The 20,512-nt window shown below is 51.0% G+C and overlaps 1 protein-coding gene across 1 annotated transcript; it reads right to left on the bottom strand.

Annotated features, from left to right (window-relative positions):
* Window positions 1-738: 738 nt before the first annotated feature.
* On the bottom strand, window positions 739-2,145 carry LOC135530804 (uncharacterized; the record flags this gene model as incomplete). Its single annotated transcript, XM_064958981.1, has 1 exon — window positions 739-2,145. A coding segment is annotated over exon 1 (1,407 nt), but the record flags the coding sequence as incomplete, so codon positions are not given.
* Window positions 2,146-20,512: the final 18,367 nt, after the last annotated feature.

The raw sequence follows: 20,512 nt of genomic DNA, 5'->3' as shown, positions 1-20,512 counted from the left end.
TGGGGAACTCATTACTAAAGGGTTGTCTGCTGTATGTAACTAGGGCTGGGGAACTCATTACTAAAGGGTTGTCTGCTGTATGTAACTAGGGCTGGGGAACTCATTACTAAAGGGTTGTCTGCTGTATGTAACTAGGGCTGGGGAACTCATTACTAAAGGGTTGTCTGCTGTATGTAACTAGGGCTGGGGAACTCATTACTAAAGGGTTGTCTGCTGTATGTAACTAGGGCTGGGGAACTCATTACTAAAGGGTTGTCTGCTGTATGTAACTAGGGCTGGGGAACTCATTACTAAAGGGTTGTCTGCTATATGTAACTAGGGCTGGGGAACTCATTACTAAAGGGTTGTCTGCTGTATGTAACTAGGGCTGGGAACTCATTACTAAAGGGTTGTCTGCTGTATGTAACTAGGGCTGGGGAACTCATTACTAAAGGGTTGTCTGCTGTATGTAACTAGGGCTGGGGAACTCATTACTAAAGGGTTGTCTGCTGTATGTAACTAGGGCTGGGGAACTCATTACTAAAGGGTTGTCTGCTGTATGTAACTAGGGCTGGGGAACTCATTACAAAGGGTTGTCTGCTGTATGTAACTAGGGCTGGGAACTCATTACTAAAGGGTTGTCTGCTGTGTGTAACTAGGGCTGGGGAACTCATTACTAAAGGGGTTGTCTGCTGTATGTAACTAGGGCACAGGAACACATTATTAAAGGGTTGTCTGATGTATGTATGGGGAACACACAGTCTGCTGTCTTCCGGTGCTCCCTGGTTGGCAGGAGGGTGTTCCTGGTGGCAGGAGGGTGTTCCCGGTTGGTAGGAGGCTGTTCCCTGGTTGGTAGGAGGGTGTAGGAGGCTGTTCCTGGTTGGTAGGAGGCTGTTCCCTGGTTGGTAGGAGGCTGTTCCCTGGTTGGTAGGAGGCTGTTCCCTGGTTGGTAGGAGGCTGTTCCCTGGTTGGTAGGAGGCTCATTTGGTAGGAGGCTGTTCCCTGGTTGGTAGGAGGCTGTTCCCTGGTTGGTAGGAGGCTGTTCCCTGGTTGGTAGGAGGCTGTTCCCTGGTTGGTAGGTGGGTGTTCCCTGGTTGGTAGGAGGGTGTTCCCTGGTTGGTAGGTGGGTGTTCCCTGGTTGGTAGGAGGGTGTTCCCTGGTTGGTAGGAGGCTGTTCCCTGGTTGGTAGGAGGGTGTTCCCTGGTTGGTAGGAGGGTGTTCCCTGGTTGGTAGGAGGGTGTTCCTGGTTGGTAGGAGGGTGTTCCCTGGTTGGTAGGAGGGTGTTCCCTGGTTGGTAGGAGGCTGTTCCCTGGTTGGTAGGAGGCTGTTCCCTGGTTGGTAGGAGGGTGTTCCCTGGTTGGTAGGAGGTGTTCCCTGGTTGGTAGGAGGGTGTTCCCTGGTTGGTAGGAGGGTGTTCCCTGGTTGGTAGGAGGCTGTTCCCTGGTTGGTGGAGGCTGTTCCCTGGTTGGTAGGAGGGTGTTCCCTGGTTGGTAGGAGGCTGTTCCCTGGTTGGTAGGAGGCTGTTCCCTGTTGGTAGGAGGCTGTTCCTGGTTGGTAGGAGGCTGTTCCCTGGTTGGTAGGAGGCTGTTCCCTGGTTGGTAGGAGGGTGTTCCCTGGTTGGTAGGAGGCTGTTCCCTGGTTGGTGTTAGGGTGTTCCCTGGTTGGTAGGAGGGTGTTCCCTGGTTGGTAGGAGGGTGTTCCCTGGTTGGGAGGAGGGTGTTCCCTGGTTGGTAGGAGGCTGTTCCCTGGTTGGTAGGAGGCTGTTCCTGGGTTGGTAGGAGGCTGTTCCTGGTTGGTAGGAGGCTGTTCCCTGGTTGGTAGGAGGCTGTTCCCTGGTTGGTAGGAGGCTGTTCCCTGGTTGGTAGGAGGGTGTTCCCTGGTTGGTAGGAGGCTGGTTGGTAGGAGGCTCCCTGGTTGGTAGGAGGCTGTTCCCTGGTTGGTAGGAGGCTGTGTTCCCTGGTTGGTAGGAGGCTGTTCCTGGTTGGTAGGAGGGTGTTCTGGTTGGTAGGAGGCTGTTCCTGGTTGGTAGGAGGGTGGTAGGAGGAGGCTGTTCCCTGGTTGGTAGGAGGCTGTTCCCTGGTTGGTAGGAGGCTGTTCCCTGGTTGGTAGGAGGGTGTTCCCTGGTTGGTAGGAGGATGGGCCAGAGGTCTCGTTGATATCTTTCATGCGAACATCCAGCCCTTCCATCCAAAGCCCTTCCTAATGTCAATCAAACCGCTAAGATGTCATTTCAACATATTTTCACACACTTTGAATTGATTTGGATCGTAGCGTAAGTAATTCAAGACAAAGGCATACCGTTAAATCATGTAGAATAGGGGGTGTTGAAACATTGATGTGGGTCAAAGTGTTAAAGAGGAAAGTCAATACTTGGGACATTCTTGCTGTCGCCTCTGTCCCCTCTGTCGCCTCTGTCCCCTCTGCCCCTCTTTCCCCTCTGCCCCCTCTTTCCCCTCTGTCGCCTCTGCCCCCTCTGTCCCCTCTGTCGCCTCTGTCGCCTCTGTCGCCTCTGCCCCCTCTGTCGCCTCTGTCCCCTCTGTCGCCTCTGTCGCCTCTGTCCCCTCTGCCCCCTCTGTCCCCTCTGTCGCCTCTGTCCCCTCTGTCGCCTCTGTCCCCTCTGTCGCCTCTGTCCCCTCTGTCGCCTCTGTCCCCTCTGTCCCCTCTGTCCCCTCTGTCCCCTCTGCCCCCTCTGTCCCCTCTGTCCCCTCTGTCCCCTCTGTCCCCTCTGCCCCCTCTGTCGCCTCTGCCCCCTCTGTCGCCTCTGTCCCCTCTGTCGCCTCTGCCCCCTCTGTCCCCCTCTGCCCCCTCTGTCCCCTCTGTCCCCTCTGCCCCCTCTGTCCCCTCTGCCCCCTCTGCCCCCTCTGTCCCCTCTGTCGCCTCTGTCCCCTCTGTCGCCTCTGTCCCCTCTGTCGCCAAGGCTTTGGGAATGAAACATGGTCTTTAACGAGAAGAAAGACCTGTACACTGCTATTTCCTGCATCACTTCAGTTCACTACGCTTCTGAAACATGGTCGTCCACAACACCCTGTCTCTCTGCTTCCTTATTCACTTGACCTCTATGCTGTCCACTGCACCCTGACCAAATACATTATCTTCTCTTAGCCGTTCCTCTCCAGTGTATGGTACCACCCACACACACACTGCAAGATTACATTGTGACTAAGAATGTCCTGCTACTCTTTCGCTGTGTTCAAGGGTTCCTTCAAGGTCCTGGGCTGCTTTGATGCTTGTGCTGCTGCCATGTAGTGGTGCTGCCATGTAGTGGTGCTGCCATGTAGTGGTGCTGACATGTTGTGGTGCTTCCATGTAGTGGTGCTGCCATGTTGTGCTGCTACCATGTTGTGGTGCTGCCATGTTGTGGTGCTGCCATGTAGTGGTGCTGCCATGTTGTGGTGCTGCCATGTAGTGGTGCTGCCATGTAGTGGTGCTACCATGTTGTACTGCTACCATGTTGTACTACTGCCATGTAGTGGTGCTGCCATGTTGTGGTGCTGCCATGTTGTGGTGCTGCCATGTAGTGGTGCTGCCATGTAGTGGTGCTGCCATGTAGTGGTGCTACCATGTTGTGGTGCTACCATGTAGTGGTGCTGCCATGTTGTGCTACTGCCATGTTGTGGTGCTGCCATGTTGTGCTGCTACCATGTTGTGTTGCTGCTACCATGTTGTGGTGCTGCCATGTAGTGGTGCTGCCATGTTGTGCTACTGCCATGCTGTGTTTTCATGTGTTGCTACCATGCTGTGTTTTCATGTGTTGCTACCATGCTGTGTTGTCATGTGTTGTTGCCATGCTGTGTTGTCATGTGTTGTTGCCATGCTGTGTTGTCATGTGTTGTCGCCATGCTGTGTTGTCATGTGTTGCTACCATTCTGTGTTGTCATGTATTGTCACCATGCTGTGTTGTCATGTATTGTCACCATGCTGTGTTGTCATGTGTTGCTACCATGCTGTGTTGTCATGTGTTGCTGCCATGCTGTGTTGTCATGTGTTGTTGCCATGCTGTGTTGTCATGTGTTGTTGCCATGCTGTGTTGTCATGTGTTGCTGCCATGCTGTGTTGTCATGTATTGTCGCCATGCTGTGTTGTCATGTGTTGCTACCATGCTGTGTTGTCATGTGTTGCTACCATGCTGTGTTGTCATGTATTGTCACCATGCTGTGTTGTTGTCTCAGGTCTCTCTTTATCTAGTGTTGTGGTGTCCCTCTTGTCGTGATGTGCGTTTCGTCCAACATTATTATTCTTAATCCCGGTACCCGCAGGAGGCCTTCTGCCTCTGGGTAGGCAGTCATTGTAAATAATAATGAGTTTTTAATTGACTTGCCTAGTTAAATAAACTTGAAATAAAATATAAAAATCAATGGCTTCTCTTCTTCTGTCCTGTGTTATTGTTGTACCAGTCCACCACTCTAGGTCTATGACCCCTGTGTTATTGTTGTACCAGTCCACCACTCTAGGTCTATGACCCCTGTGTTATTGTTGTACCAGTCCACCACTCTAGGTCTATGACCCCTGTGTTATTGTTGTACCAGTCCACCACTCTCGGTCTATGACCCCTGTGTTATTGTCGTACCAGTCCACCACTCTCGGTCTATGACCCCTGTGTTATTGTCGTACCAGTCCACCACTCTAGGTCTATGACCCCTGTGTTATTGTCGTACCAGTCCACCACTCTAGGTCTATGACCCCTGTGTTATTGTCGTACCAGTCCACCACTCTAGGTCTATGACCCCTGTGTTATTGTCATACCAGTCCACCACTCTAGGTCTATGACCCCTGTGTTATTGTTGTACCAGTCCACCACTCTAGGTATATGACCCCTGTGTTATTGTTGTACCAGTCCACCACTCTAGGTCTATGACCCCTGTGTTATTGTTGTACCAGTCCACCACTCTAGGTCTATGACCCCTGTGTTATTGTCATACCAGTCCACCACTCTAGGGCTATGACCCCTGTGTTATTGTCATACCAGTCCACCACTCTAGGTCTATGACCCCTGTGTTATTGTTGTACCAGTCCACCACTCTAGGTCTATGACCCCTGTGTTATTGTTGTACCAGTCCACCACTCTAGGTCTATGACCCCTGTGTTATTGCTGTACCAGTCCACCACTCTAGGTCTTTGACCCCTGTGTTATTGCCATACAAGTCCACCACTCTTGGTCTATGACCCCTGTGTTATTGTCATACCAGTCCACCACTCTAGGTCTATGACCCCTGTGTTATTGTTGTACCAGTCCACCACTCTAGGTATATGACCCCTGTGTTATTGTTGTACCAGTCCACCACTCTAGGTCTATGACCCCTGTGTTATTGTTGTACCAGTCCACCACTCTAGGTCTATGACCCCTGTGTTATTGTTGTACCAGTCCACCACTCTAGGTCTTTGACCCCTGTGTTATTGCCATACAAGTCCACCACTCTTGGTCTATGACCCCTGTGTTATTGTCATACCAGTCCACCACTCTAGGTCTATGACCCCTGTGTTATTGTCGTACCAGTCCACCACTCTAGGTCTATGACCCCTGTGTTATTGTCGTACCAGTCCACCACTCTAGGTCTATGACCCCTGTGTTATTGTTGTACCAGTCCACCACTCTCGGTCTATGACCCCTGTGTTATTGTTGTACCAGTCCACCACTCTAGGTCTATGACCCCTGTGTTATTGTTGTACCAGTCCACCACTCTAGGTCTATGATCCCTGTGTTATTGTTGTACCAGTCCACCACTCTAGGTCTATGACCCCTGTTTTTCTGTCATACCCGTGGTACAAGGATTCTCTGCTCTATACATTGATTTTCTTGTCGCATAAAACTGAAATTAGGTGAAATATTAGAATTTGAGTAACCTAGGAAATGGCGGAGCAATTTCTGACCTTGACCTTCGTTACCCGTTCATTATAGATCAACTAAGTTGTTCTGTTAAAGTGCCCCTGGTTTGTTAATGAGCAATAGCTCCGGTCGTCGTCATCGCCATCATCAGGGTCAGGAAGAGGTCAGCAGTTATTAATAAGTAGCGAGTTCATTAAAGCACCTCTCCAGTGACCTGCCTGGTAATTGGTTCTTTAAAGCACCTCTCCAGTGACCTGCCTGGTAATTGGTTCGTTAAAGCACCTCTCCAGTGACCTGCCTGGTAATTGGTGTCGTTAAAGCACCTCTCCAGTGACCTGCCTGGTAATTGGTTCGTTAAAGCACCTCTCCAGTGGCCTGCCTGGTAATTGGTGTCGTTAAAGCACCTCTCCAGTGACCTGCCTGGTAATTGGTGTCGTTAAAGCACCTCTCCAGTGACCTGCCTGGTAATTGGTTCATTAAAGCACCTCTCCAGTGGCCTGCCTGGTAATTGGTTCATTAAAGCACCTCTCCAGTGGCCTGCCTGGTAATTGGTTCATTAAAGCACCTCTCCAGTGACCTGCCTGGTAATTGGTTCATTAAAGCACCTCTCCAGTGGCCTGCCTGGTAATTGGTTCATTAAAGCACCTCTCCAGTGACCTGCCTGGTAATTGGTTCGTTAAAGCACCTCTCCAGTGACCTGCCTGGTAATTGGTGTCGTTAAAGCACCTCTCCAGTGACCTGCCTGGTAATTGGTGTCGTTAAAGCACCTCTCCAGTGACCTGCCTGGTAATTGGTGTCGTTAAAGCACCTCTCCAGTGACCTGCCTGGTAATTGGTTCATTAAAGCACCTCTCCAGTGGCCTGCCTGGTAATTGGTTCATTAAAGCACCTCTCCAGTGGCCTGCCTGGTAATTGGTTCATTAAAGCACCTCTCCAGTGACCTGCCTGGTAATTGGTGTCGTTAAAGCACCTCTCCAGTGACCTGCCTGGTAATTGGTTCATTAAAGCACCTCTCCAGTGACCTGCCTGGTAATTGGTGTCGTTAAAGCACCTCTCCAGTGACCTGCCTGGTAATTGGTTCATTAAAGCACCTCTCCAGTGGCCTGCCTGGTAATTGGTTCATTAAAGCACCTCTCCAGTGGCCTGCCTGGTAATTGGTTCATTAAAGCACCTCTCCAGTGACCTGCCTGGTAATTGGTGTCGTTAAAGCACCTCTCCAGTGACCTGCCTGGTAATTGGTTCATTAAAGCACCTCTCCAGTGACCTGCCTGGTAATTGGTGTTATGAGCCTTTCAGCTCTTCGTTCCATTCATCTCTCACAGGTACGACTGGTTTCCCTGGAGCTATGTCACCTAAAACCCCTATCTATCTATTACCCTGTGTCTGTATGTGTCTGTGTCTGTGTCTGTGTCTGTGTCTATCAGTCTGTCTGTCTGTGTCTATCAGTCTGTCTGTCTGTGTCTATCTGTCTGTGTCTATCTGTATGTCTGTCTGTGTCTCTGTCCGTCCGTCCGTCCGTCCGTTTGCATGGGAAACATACAGTGCCTTGCAAAAGTCTTCATCCTCCTTGGAGTTTTTCCTATTTTGTTGCAGTACAACCTGTAATTTAAATAGATTTTTAATTTGGATTTCATATCATGGACATACACAAAACAGTCCAAATTGGTGAAGTGAAATTTAAAAAATAACTTGTTTAAAAAAATTCTAAAAAAGGGAAAAGTGGTCCATGTTTTCAGCCCCTTTGCTATGAAGCCCCTACATAAGATCTGGTGCAACCAATCACCTTCAGAAGTCACATCATTAGTTCAATAAAGTCCACCTGTGTGCAATCGAAGTGTCACATGATCTGTCACATGATCTCATTATATATACACCTGTTCTGAAAGGCCCCAGAGTCTGCAACACCACTAAGCAAGGTGCACCACCAAGCAAGCAGCACCACGAAGAGCAAAGTTGTGGAGAAGTACCGATCAGGGTTGGATTATTAAACAATATCAGAAAGTTTGAACATCCCACGGAGCACCATTAAATCCCTTATTAAAAATTGGAAAGAATATGGCACCGCCCACCAAAACTCACAGAGCAGACAAGGAGGGCATTAATCAGAGAGGCAACAAAGAGACCAAAGATAACCCTGAAGGAGCTGCAAAGCTCTACGGCTGAGATGGGAGTATCTGTCCATAGGGCCACTTTAAGCCGTACACTCCACAGAGCTGGGCAGAAGAGTGTCCAGAAAAAAATCCAATGCTTAAAGAAAAAAATAAGCAAACATGTTTGGTGTTCATACAAAAGGAATGTGGGAGGCTCCCCAAGCATATGGAAGAAGGTACTCTGGTGAGATGAGACAAAACATTAGCTTTTTGGCCATCAAGGATAACGCTATGTCTGGCACAAACCCAACACCTCTCATCACCCCGAGAACAGCATCCCCACAGTGAAGCATGGTGGTGGCAGCATCATGCTGTGGGGATGTTTATCTGCAGGGAAACTGGTCAGAATTGAAAGATTGATGGATGGCGCTAAATACAGGGAAATTCTTGAGTCTTCTAGAGATTTGAGACTGGGACGGAGGTTCACCTTCCAGCAGGACAATGACCCTAAGCATACTGCTAAAGCAACACTTGGGTGGTTTAAGGGAAAACATTTAAATGTCTTGGAAAGGCCTAGTCAAAGCCCAGACCTCAATCCAATTCAGAATCTGTGGTATGACTTAAAGATTGCTGTACACCAGCGGAACCCATCCAACTTGAAGGAGCTGGAGCAGTTTTGCCTTGAAGAATGGGCAGAAATCCCAGTGGCCTCATGTGCCAAGCTTATAGAGACATGCCCCAAGAGACTTGCAGCTATAATTGTAATTCTCTCTCTGTGTATTGTGTTGACTGATAAGGTACTGGTAACGTCTCTACTCGTTAGCTAGTGAGTCTGTCTCTCTCTCTGTGTATTGTGTTGACTGATAAGGTACTGGTAACGTCTCTACTCGTTAGCTAGTGAGTCTGTCTCTCTCTGTGTATTGTGTTGACTGATAAGGTACTAGTAACGTCTCTACTCGTTAGCTAGTGAGTCTCTCTCTCTCTCTGTGTGTATTGTGTTGACTGATAAGGTACTGGTAACGTCTCTACTCGTTAGCTAGTGAGTCTGTCTCTCTCAATGTGTATTGTGTTGACTGATAATGTACTGGTAACGTCTCTACTCGTTAGCTAGTGAGTCTCTCTCTTTCTCTGTGTATTGTGTTGACTGATAAGGTACTGGTAACGTCTCTACTCGTTAGCTAGTGAGTCTCTCTCTCTCTCTGTGTGTATTGTGTTGACTGATAAGGTACTGGTAACGTCTCTACTCGTTAGCTAGTGAGTCTGTCTCTCTGTGTATTGTGTTGACTGATAAGGTACTGGTAACATCTCTACTCGTTAGCTAGTGAGTCTGTCTCTCTGTGTATTATGTTGACTGATAAGGTACTGGTAACATCTCTACTCGTTAGCTAGTGAGTCTGTCTCTCTCTCTGTGTATTGTGTTGACTGATAAGGTACTAGTAACATCTCTACTCGTTAGCTAGTGAGTCTCTCTCTGTGTATTGTGTTGACTGATAAGGTACTGGTAACATCTCTACTCGTTAGCTAGTGAGTCTGTCTCTCTCTCTGTGTATTGTGTTGACTGATAAGGTACTGGTAACATCTCTACTCGTTAGCTAGTGAGTCTGTCTCTCTCTGTGTGTATTGTGTTGACTGATAAGGTACTGGTAATGTCTCTACTCGTTAACTAGTGAGTCTGTCTCTCTGTGTGTATTGTGTTGACTGATAAGGTACTGGTAACGTCTCTACTCGTTAGCTAGTGAGTCTGTCTCTCTCTCTGTGTATTGTGTTGACTGATAAGGTACTGGTAACAATATTTTCCCTGACTCTGGCCTGTTTAGAAGACAATATTTTCCCTGACTCTGGCCTGTTTAGAAGACAATATTTTCCCTGATTCTGGCCTGTTTAGAAGACAATATTTTCCCTGATTCTGGCCTGTTTAGAAGACAATATTTTCCCTGACTCTGGACTGTTTCGAAGACAATATTTTCCCTCCCTGACATGTTGTTTATCCAGATGTTGAGTGATGCAACCAAATGGAACGGAATGGAACACCGCTGCATTGGAGGGATGTGGTCAGCAGGGACCGGAACCTTCCATGCGAACATTCTGATTGGCTTCCGTCCACCGGGTCAGAGTTCTGATTGGCTTCCGTCCAGTGGGTCAGAGTTCTGATTGGGCCCTGTCAATCCGCTCAGGCTTGTGATTGGCCTCCGTCCAGCGGTCATCCATGGGGATGTCCACTGGTCCAGGAGTTGTATTTTAGGAAGTTCCCAGACTCTGGTATCAGTAAAGGCCACCAGTAACCCCTCCCCTCACTGCCCTGTGAGCTGATGTGTTGGACACGGGTGGGTTTTTCTCGCTCTGGGAAAATGATTAGATTTGAGCTCCAGTGAAAAAATGTCCGTTGATGATGATGGGAATGTGAGTTTCCTCTGCAATCCTCGACCTAACTCTTCTGGCTTGTGAAATAGAGGCTTTTAATAGACTGCTCTGTATATGCACTCAGCAATCACAATAGTTACATACGTAAATCTCCTTAATGCTCAACTCAATTGAAATTGTATGATGTTTTAACAAAAAAAAGAACCCTGGGCCAAAACGCTTTGGGCAAAAATGACGTCTTTAAACTTTATAACTGATCAAAGAACCATCATACCTGGTCATTAGAGAAGCCCTGCCCCTCCTACAGGAAGAACCATCATACCTGGTCATTAGAGAAGCCCTGCCCCTCCTACAGGAAGAACCATCATACCTGGTCATTAGAGAAGCCCTGCCCCTCCTACAGGAAGAACTGTCAGGCCTGGTAGAGAAGCCCCTCTCCCTCCTACAGGAAGAACTGTCAGGCCCGGTAGAGAAGCCCCTCTCCCTCCTACAGGAAGAACTGTCAGGCCTGGTAGAGAAGCCCCTCTCCCTCCTACAGGAAGAACTGTCAGGCCTGGTAGAGAAGCCCCTCTCCCTCCTACAGGAAGAACTGTCAGGCCTGGTAGAGAAGCCCCTCTCCCTCCTACAGGAAGAACTGTCAGGCCTGGTAGAGAAGCCCCTCTCCCTCCTACAGGAAGAACTGTCAGGCCTGGTAGAGAAGCCCTGCCCCTCCTACAGGAAGAATTGTCAGGAAGAACTGTCAGGCCCGGTCGAGAAGCCCTGCCCCTCTTCCTCCTACAGTATCAGCTGTCAGGCCCGGTAGAGAAGCCCTGCCCCTCTCCCTCCTACAGTATCAGCTGTCAGGCCATGTAGAGAAGCCCTGCCCCTCTCCCTCCTACAGTATCAGCTGTCAGGCCTGGTAGAGAAGCCCTGCCCCTCTCCCTCCTACAGTATCAGCTGTCAGGCCCGTTAGAGAAGCCCCTCTCCCTCCTACAGTATCAGCTGTCAGGCCCGTTAGAGAAGCCCCTCTCCCTCCTACAGTATCAGCTGTCAGGCCCGGTAGAGAAGCCCCTCTCCCTCCTACAGTATCAGCTGTCAGGCCCGGTAGAGAAGCCCCTCTCCCTCCTACAGGAAGAACCATCAGGAAGAACTGTCAGGCCTGGTAGAGAAGCCCCTCTCCCTCCTACAGGAAGAACTGTCAGGCCTGGTAGAGAAGCCCCTCTCCCTCCTACAGGAAGAACGTTCAGGCCCGGTCGAGAAGCCCCTCTTCCTCCTACAGTATCAGCTGTCAGGCCCGGTAGAGAAGCCCTGCCCCACTCCCTCCTATAGGAAGAACTGTCAGGCCCAGTAGAGAAGCCCCTCTTCCTCCTACAGTGTGAATTGTCAGGCCCGGTAGAGAAGCCCTGACCCTCTCCCTCCTACAGTATCAGCTGTCAGGCCTGGTAGAGAAGCCCTGCCCCTCTCCCTCCTACAGTATCAGCTGTCAGGCCTGGTAGAGAAGCCCTGCCCCTCTCCCTCCTACAGTATCAGCTGTCAGGCCTGGTAGAGAAGCCCTGCCCCTCTCCCTCCTACAGTATCAGCTGTCAGGCCCGGTAGAGAAGCCCTGCCCCTCTCCCTCCTACAGTATCAGCTGTCAGGCCATGTAGAGAAGCCCTGCCCCTCTCCCTCCTACAGTATCAGCTGTCAGGCCCGGTAGAGAAGCCCTACCCCTCTCCTTCCTACAGTATCAGCTGTCAGGCCTGGTAGAGAAGCCCTGCCCCTCTCCCTCCTACAGTATCAGCTGTCAGGCCCGGTAGAGATGCCCTGCCACTCTCCCTCCTACAGTATCAGTTGTGAGGCCTGGTAGAGAAGCCCTGCCCCTCTCCCTCCTACAGTATCAGCTGTCAGGCCTGGTAGAGAAGCCCTGCCCCTCTCCCTCCTACAGTATCAGCTGTCAGGCCTGGTAGAGAAGCCCTGCCCCTCTCCCTCCTACAGTATCAGCTGTCAGGCCCGGTAGAGAAGCCCTGCCCCTCTCCCTCCTACAGTATCAGCTGTCAGGCCATGTAGAGAAGCCCTGCCCCTCTCCCTCCTACAGTATCAGCTGTCAGGCCTGGTAGAGAAGCCCTGCCCCTCTCCCTCCTACAGTATCAGCTGTCAGGCCTGGTAGAGAAGCCCTGCCCCTCTCCCTCCTACAGTATGAGCTGTCAGGCCTGGTAGAGAAGCCCTGCCCCTCTCCCTCCTACAGTATCAGCTGTCAGGCCATGTAGAGAAGCCCTGCCCCTCTCCCTCCTACAGTATCAGCTGTCAGGCCATGTAGAGAAGCCCTGCCCCTCTCCCTCCTACAGTATCAGCTGTCAGGCCCGGTAGAGAAGCCCTGCCCCTCTCCCTCCTACAGTATCAGCTGTCAGGCCCGGTAGAGAAGCCCTGCCCCTCTCCCTCCTACAGTATCAGCTGTCAGGCCCGGTAGAGAAGCCCTGCCCCTCTCCCTCCTACAGTATCAGCTGTCAGGCCTGGTAGAGAAGCCCTGCCCCTCTCCCTCCTACAGTATCAGCTGTCAGGCCTGGTAGAGAAGCCCTGCCCCTCTCCCTCCTACAGTATCAGCTGTCAGGCCCGGTAGAGAAGCCCTGCCCCTCTCCCTCCTACAGTATCAGCTGTCAGGCCCGGTAGAGAAGCCCTACCCCTCTCCCTCCTACAGTATCAGCTGTCAGGCCCGGTAGAGAAGCCCTGCCCCTCTCCCTCCTACAGTATCAGCTGTCAGGCCTGGTAGAGAAGCCCTGCCCCTCTCCCTCCTACAGTATCAGCTGTCAGGCCCGGTAGAGAAGCCCTGCCCCTCTCCCTCCTACAGTATCAGCTGTCAGGCCCGTTAGAGAAGCCCCTCTCCCTCCTACAGTATCAGCTGTCAGGCCCGGTAGAGAAGCCCCTCTCCCTCCTACAGTATCAGCTGTCAGGCCCGGTAGAGAAGCCCTGCCCCTCTCCCTCCTAAAGTATCAGCTGTCAGGCCCGGTAGAGAAGACTCTCCATTCCCCCAGGGTGACGCTGGCTGGTTTATTTTTGAGGAATCAATTAAAGCTCTGAACGCTCTGGGAACAATTAACAGAGCAGAGATGATTCTGGGTATTATCCAGGAAGGGACCAGTAGAGGCCTGTGGGTATTATCTGGGTTGCGACTGAGCTTAGCTGAGTTTACACTGAGGACAGATGGTGTCAGAAAGACTTCCTCTCTCTTCTCTCTCTCCATCTGGACCATGACTCAACGCAACATGGCTGCTGGTAAATGTGTAACGAGGACACCAGTCTGTTGTTATTGACCTGGTACTGTCTGAATTCTTCAAATTCATACATCAATGTTCCTGGAAAACAAAACCTGGCCTTGTGAATTCCTTTCTTCCAAGTTGCTCTTTATCAAAGTGTTTTCCTTCTGTTGCTCAGCCTTTCACAACCTTCCCAAAGCATTTGTCTCTGTCCGAACAGCATTTTATCAGCTTTTGATTGTGAGTGAGAGTTCCCACCTATTCCTCTACTACTGTATGTTTCAACAGACCACACGTCAGAGAGGGCGTTAAACCATGGTGATGCACTACTACCTGTCAACCACACGTCAGAGAGGGCGTTAAACCATGGTGATGCACTACTACCTGTCAACCACACGTCAGAGAGGGCGTTAAACCATGGTGATGCACTACTACCTGTCAACCACACGTCAGAGAGGGCGTTAAACCATGGTGATGCACTACTACCTGTCAACCACACGTCAGAGAGGGTGTTAAACCATGGTGATGCACTACTACCTGTCAACCACACGTCAGAGAGGGCGTTAAACCATGGTGATGCACTACTACCTGTCAACCACACGTCAGAGAGGGCGTTAAACCGTGGTGATGCACTACTACCTGTCAACCACACGTCAGAGAGGGCGTTAAACCATGGTGATGCACTACTACCTGTCAACCACACGTCAGAGAGGGTGTTAAACCATGGTGATGCACTACTACCTGTCAACCACACGTCAGAGAGGGTGTTAAACCGTGGTGATGCACTACTACCTGTCAACCACACGTCAGAGAAGGTGTTAAACCATGGTGATGCACTACTACCTGTCAACCACACGTCAGAGAGGGCGTTAAACCATGTTGATGCACTACTACCTGTCAACCACACGTCAGAGAGGGCGTTAAACCATGTTGATGCACTACTACCTGTCAACCACACGTCAGAGAGGGCGTTAAACCATGGTGATGCACTACTACCTGTCAACCACACGTCAGAGAGGGCGTTAAACCATGTTGATGCACTACTACCTGTCAACCACACGTCAGAGAGGGCGTTACCATGGTGATGCACTACTACCTGTCAACCACACGTCAGAGAGGGTGTTAAACCATGGTGATGCACTATTACCTGTCAACCACACGTCAGAGAGGGCGTTAAACCATGGTGATGCACTACTACCTGTCAACCACACGTCAGAGAGGGCGTTAAACCATGGTGATGCACTACTACCTGTCAACCACACGTCAGAGAGGGCGTTAAACCATGGTGATGCACTACTACCTGTCAACCACACGTCAGAGAGGGCGTTACCATGGTGATGCACTACTACCTGTCAACCGCACGTCAGAGAGGGCGTTAAACCATGGTGATGCACTACTACCTGTCAACCACACGTCAGAGAGGGTGTTAAACCATGGTGATGCACTACTACCTGTCAACCCCACGTCAGAGAGGGCGTTAAACCGTGGTGATAACCACATGTCAGAGAGGGCGTTAAACCATGGTGATAACCACATGTCAGAGAGGGCGTTAAACCATGGTGATGCACTACTACCTGTCAACCACACGTCAGAGAGGGCGTTAAACCATGGTGATAACCACATGTCAGAGAGGGCGTTAAACCATGGTGATGCACTAATACCTGTCAACCACACGTCAGAGAGGGCGTTAAACCATGGTGATGCACTACTACCTGTCAACCGCACGTCAGAGAGGGCGTTAAACCATGGTGATAACCACATGTCAGAGAGGGCGTTAAACCATGGTGATGCACTACTACCTGTCAACCACACGTCAGAGAAGGTGTTAAACCGTGGTGATGCACTACTACCTGTCAACCACACGTCAGAGAGGGCGTTAAACCGTGGTGATGCACTACAACCTGTCAACCACACGTCAGAGAGGGCGTTAAACCGTGGTGATGCACTACTACCTGTCAACCACACGTCAGAGAGGGCGTTAAACCGTGGTGATGCACTACTACCTGTCAACCACACGTCAGAGAGGGCGTTAAACCGTGGTGATGCACTACTACCTGTCAACCACACGTCAGAGAGGGCGTTAAACCGTGGTGATGCACTACTACCTGTCAACCACATGTCAGAGAGGGCGTTAAACCGTGGTGATGCACTACTACCTGTCAACCACACGTCAGAGAGGGCGTTAAACCGTGGTGATGCACTACTACCTGTCAACCACACGTCAGAGAGGGCGTTAAACCGTGGTGATGCACTACTACCTGTCAACCACACGTCAGAGAGGGCGTTAAACCGTGGTGATGCACTACTACCTGTCAACCACACGTCAGAGAGGGCGTTAAACCGTGGTGATGCACTACTACCTGTCAACCACACGTCAGAGAGGGGCGTTAAACCGTGGTGATGCACTACTACCTGTCAACCACACGTCAGAGAGGGCGTTAAACCGTGGTGATGCACTACTACCTGTCAACCACACGTCAGAGAGGGCGTTAAACCGTGGTGATGCACTACTACCTGTCAACCACACGTCAGAGAGGGCGTTAAACCGTGGTGATGCACTACTACCTGTCAACCACACGTCAGAGAGGGCGTTAAACCGTGGTGATGCACTACTACCTGTCAACCACACGTCAGAGAGGGCGTTAAACCGTGGTGATGCACTACTACCTGTCATATCAGACCTGTGTCACTGCTGCTTCCTAGTCCATCCGTAGTCGTGGTGATCAGCTGGTCTGGAATTACGTGACTTTAAAGACGATCAGAGTATTTATCAGGACTGGAGTCCAGTTACACCATGAGACAAACCGTCCTCTAAAGGGTTTAATGACAGCTGTCCATCCCTAACTATAGCCTTCAGCTTTCCACTTATCCCGTCAAGACGTCCCTCTTGTGGTCAGATTCCACTGGCATTTAGTAAACAACAGATTTGATGGAACACAGTCTCATAGCTGGGTACTGATATCGCTCTGTATTCTGTGCTTGCCCCTCTCTGCCTACTAGAACTCTGAAGTCCTGCTAGCTTGTTCACCGTTCAGGCAGGTTGGCTAGCCAGTTCTAATCATGTAGTCCTGCTAGCTAGTTCACCGTCCAGGCAGGTTGGCTAGCCAGTTCTAATCATGTAGTCCTGCTAGCTAGTTCACCGTCCAGGCAGGTTGGCTAGCCAGTTCTAATCATGTAGTCCTGCTAGCTAGTTCACCGTCCAGGCAGGTTGGCTAGCCAGTTCTAATCATGTAGTCCTGCTAGCTAGTTCACCGTCCAGGCAGGTTGGCTAGCCAGTTCTAATCATGTAGTCCTGCTAGCTAGTTCACCGTCCAGGCAGGTTGGCTAGCCAGTTCTAATCATGTAGTCCTGCTAGCTAGTTCACCGTCCAGGCAGGTTGTCTAGCCAGGTCTAATCATGTAGTCCTGCTTGCTAGCTCTATGTCCAGGTAGGTTGTTTTGTTGTCCTAGGCTACCTGGCAAAAATGCTTGCTTGCTGGCCTAACGTCCTTTCATGGGCAACGATGAGCCAGGTAGTTAACATTAGCCTTCTACATCTAGCTACATATTGAACTTCCATCCTCTCAGGGCAGGGGCACAATGTATGAATTTATGGTTGGATCAGAATCGCTGTTATAATCATTGGCCAGTATGGAGAATTAAGTAAAACCACAAGTCCAAATCCCTATCTCCATCCCAGGCTAATTTAGGAAAGGGACAATTCTAGCTAGCTAGCCACAGGAGGACAACGACTCAACAAGATGCAGTACTTGTAAAGAATTCTGTCAGTGACGTTTTGCTTTTGATGTGATGTGATTGGTGTGAAGCCAAATCCAAACTGTCTTCCCTTGACACCCGTGTGTGTGTGTGTGATGGTGTGTGTGTGATGGTGTGTGTGTGTGCCGTTCTCTCCAGTTGTTCTAGTCCTCACACACTGAGGGAGAACAGATCGCTGCTAATCCTCAGAGAGTGATGGGTCATGGGTGTTGTGACACGCTGTCTGTCACCTTCAGTTGTCTGCCAGTATTGTGACATGCTGACATGTTATGTAGTGGTGACACTGTGTGGTATGTTGTCCTGCTGATGCTGCAGGTATCTGTCTCTAGTGGACTGCCTCTAGTGGACTGTCTCTAGTGGACTGCCTCTAGTGGACTCTCTCTAGTGGACTGTCTCACCTGTCTCTAGTGTACTATCTCATCTGTCTCTAGTGGACTGCCTCTAGTGGACTGTCTCACCTGTCTCTAGTGGACTGTCTCACCTGTCTCTAGTGTACTATCTCATCTGTCTCTAGTGGACTGCCTCTAGTGGACTGTCTCACCTGTCTCTAGTGGACTGTCTCTATTGGACTCTCTCACCTGTCTCTAGTGGACTGTCTCACCTGTCTCTAGTGGACTGTCTCACCTGTCTCTAGTGGACTCTCACCTGTCTCTACTGGACTGCCTCTAGTGGATTGTCTCACCTGTCTCTAGTGGACTGTCTCTAGTGTACTATCTCACCTGTCTCTAGTGGACTATCTCATCTGTCTCTAGTGGACTGTCTCACCTGTCTCTAGTGGACTATCTCATCTGTCTCTAGTGGACTGTCTCACCTGTCTCTAGTGGACTGCCTCTAGTGGACTGTCTCTAGTGGACTGTCTCACCTGTCTCTAGTGGACTGCCTCTAGTGGACTCTCTCTAGTGGACTGTCTCACCTGTCTCTAGTGTACTATTTCATCTGCCTCTAGTGGACTGTCTCACCTGTCTCTAGTGGACTATCTCATCTGTCTCTAGTGGACTGCCTCTAGTGGACTGTCTCACCTGTCTCTAGTGGACTGTCTCTAGTGGACTGTCTCACCTGTCTCTAGTGGACTGTCTCTATTGGACTCTCTCACCTGTCTCTAGTGGACTGTCTCACCTGTCTCTAGTGGACTGTCTCACCTGTCTCATCTCACCTGTCTCTAGTGGACTGTCTCACCTGTCTCTAGTGGACTATCTCACCTGTCTGCTAGGGACTCTAGCAGTAATCAGGTGTTTTAGAGGTCCTGCTAGTAGAAGAGGTCTTGCTAGGAGAAGCCGGGACTCTAGCAGTAATCAGGTGTTTTAGAGGTCCTGCTAGGAGGAGAGGTCCTGCTAGGAGGAGAGGTCCTGCTAGGAGGAGAGGTCCTGCTAGGAGGAGAGGTCCTGCTAGGAGGAGAGGTCCTGCTAGGAGAAGAGGTCCTGCTAGGAGAAGAGGTCCTGCTAGGAGAAGAGGTCCTGCTAGGAGAAGAGGTCCTGCTAGGAGAAGAGGTCCTGCTAGGAGAAGAGGTCCTGCTAGGAGAAGAGGTCCTGCTAGGAGAAGAGGTCCTGCTAGGAGAAGAGGTCCTGCTAGGAGAAGAGGTCCTGCTAGGAGAAGAGGTCCTGCTAGGAGGAGAGGTCCTGCTAGGAGGAGAGGTCCTGCTAGGAGGAGAGGTCCTGCTAGGAGGAGAGGTCCTGCTAGGAGGAGAGGTCCTGCTAGGAGGAGAGGTCCTGCTAGAGGAGAGGTCCTGCTAGGAGGAGAGGTCCTGCTAGGAGGAGAGGTCCTGCTAGGAGGAGAGGTCCTGCTAGGAGAAGAGGTCCTGCTAGGAGAAGAGGTCCTGCTAGGAGAAGAGGTCCTGCTAGGAGAAGAGGTCCTGCTAGGAGAAGAGGTCCTGCTAGGAGAAGAGGTCCTGCTAGGAGAAGAGGTCCTGCTAGGAGAAGAGGTCCTGCTAGGAGAAGAGGTCCTGCTAGGAGAAGAGGTCCTGCTAGGAGAAGAGGTCCTGCTAGGAGAAGAGGTCCTGCTAGGAGAAGAGGTCCTGCTAGGAGAAGAGAGACTAGCAGTAATCAGGTGTTTTAGAGGTCCTGCTAGGAGAAGAGGTCCTGCTAGGAGAAGAGGTCCTGCTAGGAGGAGAGGTCCTGCTAGGAGAAGAGGTCCTGCTAGGAGACGAGGTCCTGCTAGGAGAAGAGGTCCTGCTCGGAGACGAGGTCCTGCTAGGAGAAGAGGTCCTGCTCGGAGAAGAGGTCTTGCTAGGAGAAGCCGGGACTCTAGCAGTAATCAGGTGTTTTAGAGGTCCTGCTAGGAGGAGAGGTCCTGCTAGGAGAAGAGGTCCTGCTAGGAGAAGAGGTCCTGCTAGGAGAAGAGGTCCTGCTAGGAGGAGAGGTCCTGCTAGGAGGAGAGGTCCTGCTAGGAGGAGAGGTCCTGCTAGGAGGAGAGGTCCTGCTAGGAGGAGAGGTCCTGCTAGGAGAAGAGGTACTCTAGCAGTAATCAGGTGTTTTAGAGGTCCTGCTAGGAGGAGAGGTCCTGCTAGGAGAAGAGGTCCTGCTAGGAGAAGAGGTCCTGCTAGGAGGAGAGGTCCTGCTAGGAGAAGAGGTCCTGCTAGGAGAAGAGGTCCTGCTAGGAGAAGAGGTCCTGCTAGGAGAAGAGGTCCTGCTAGGAGAAGAGGTCCTGCTAGGAGAAGAGGTCCTGCTAGGAGAAGAGGTCCTGCTAGGAGAAGAGGTCCTGCTAGGAGGAGAGGTCCTGCTAGGAGGAGAGGTCCTGCTAGGAGGAGAGGTCCTGCTAGGAGGAGAGGTCCTGCTAGGAGGAGAGGTCCTGCTAGGAGGAGGGGTCCTGCTAGGAGAAGAGGTCCTGCTAGGAGGAGAGGTCCTGCTAGGAGGAGAGGTCCTGCTAGGAGGAGAGGTCCTGCTAGGGAGGAGAGGTCCTGCTAGGAGGAGAGGTCCTGCTAGGAGGAGAGGTCCTGCTAGGAGGAGAGGTCCTGCTAGGAGGAGAGGTCCTGCTAGGAGGAGAGGTCCTGCTAGGAGGAGAGGTCCTGCTAGGAGGAGAGGTCCTGCTAGGAGGAGAGGTCCTGCTAGGAGGAGAGGTCCTGCTAGGAGGAGAGGTCCTGCTAGGAGAAGAGGTCCTGCTAGGAGAAGAGAGACTAGCAGTAATCAGGTGTTTTAGAGGTCCTGCTAGGAGGAGAGGTCCTGCTAGGAGAAGAGGTCCTGCTAGGAGGAGAGGTCCTGCTAGGAGGAGAGGTCCTGCTAGGAGGAGAGGTCCTGCTAGGAGGAGAGGTCCTGCTAGGAGGAGAGGTCCTGCTAGGAGGAGAGGTCCTGCTAGGAGGAGA

This window comes from Oncorhynchus masou, unplaced genomic scaffold (genome assembly GCF_036934945.1).
Source record: "Oncorhynchus masou masou isolate Uvic2021 unplaced genomic scaffold, UVic_Omas_1.1 unplaced_scaffold_1426, whole genome shotgun sequence".
In the NCBI taxonomy this organism is placed as follows: domain Eukaryota; kingdom Metazoa; phylum Chordata; class Actinopteri; order Salmoniformes; family Salmonidae; genus Oncorhynchus; species Oncorhynchus masou.
The sequence above is the reverse complement of the archived record's forward strand: the minus strand, read 5'-3'. Positions and strand labels throughout refer to the sequence as shown.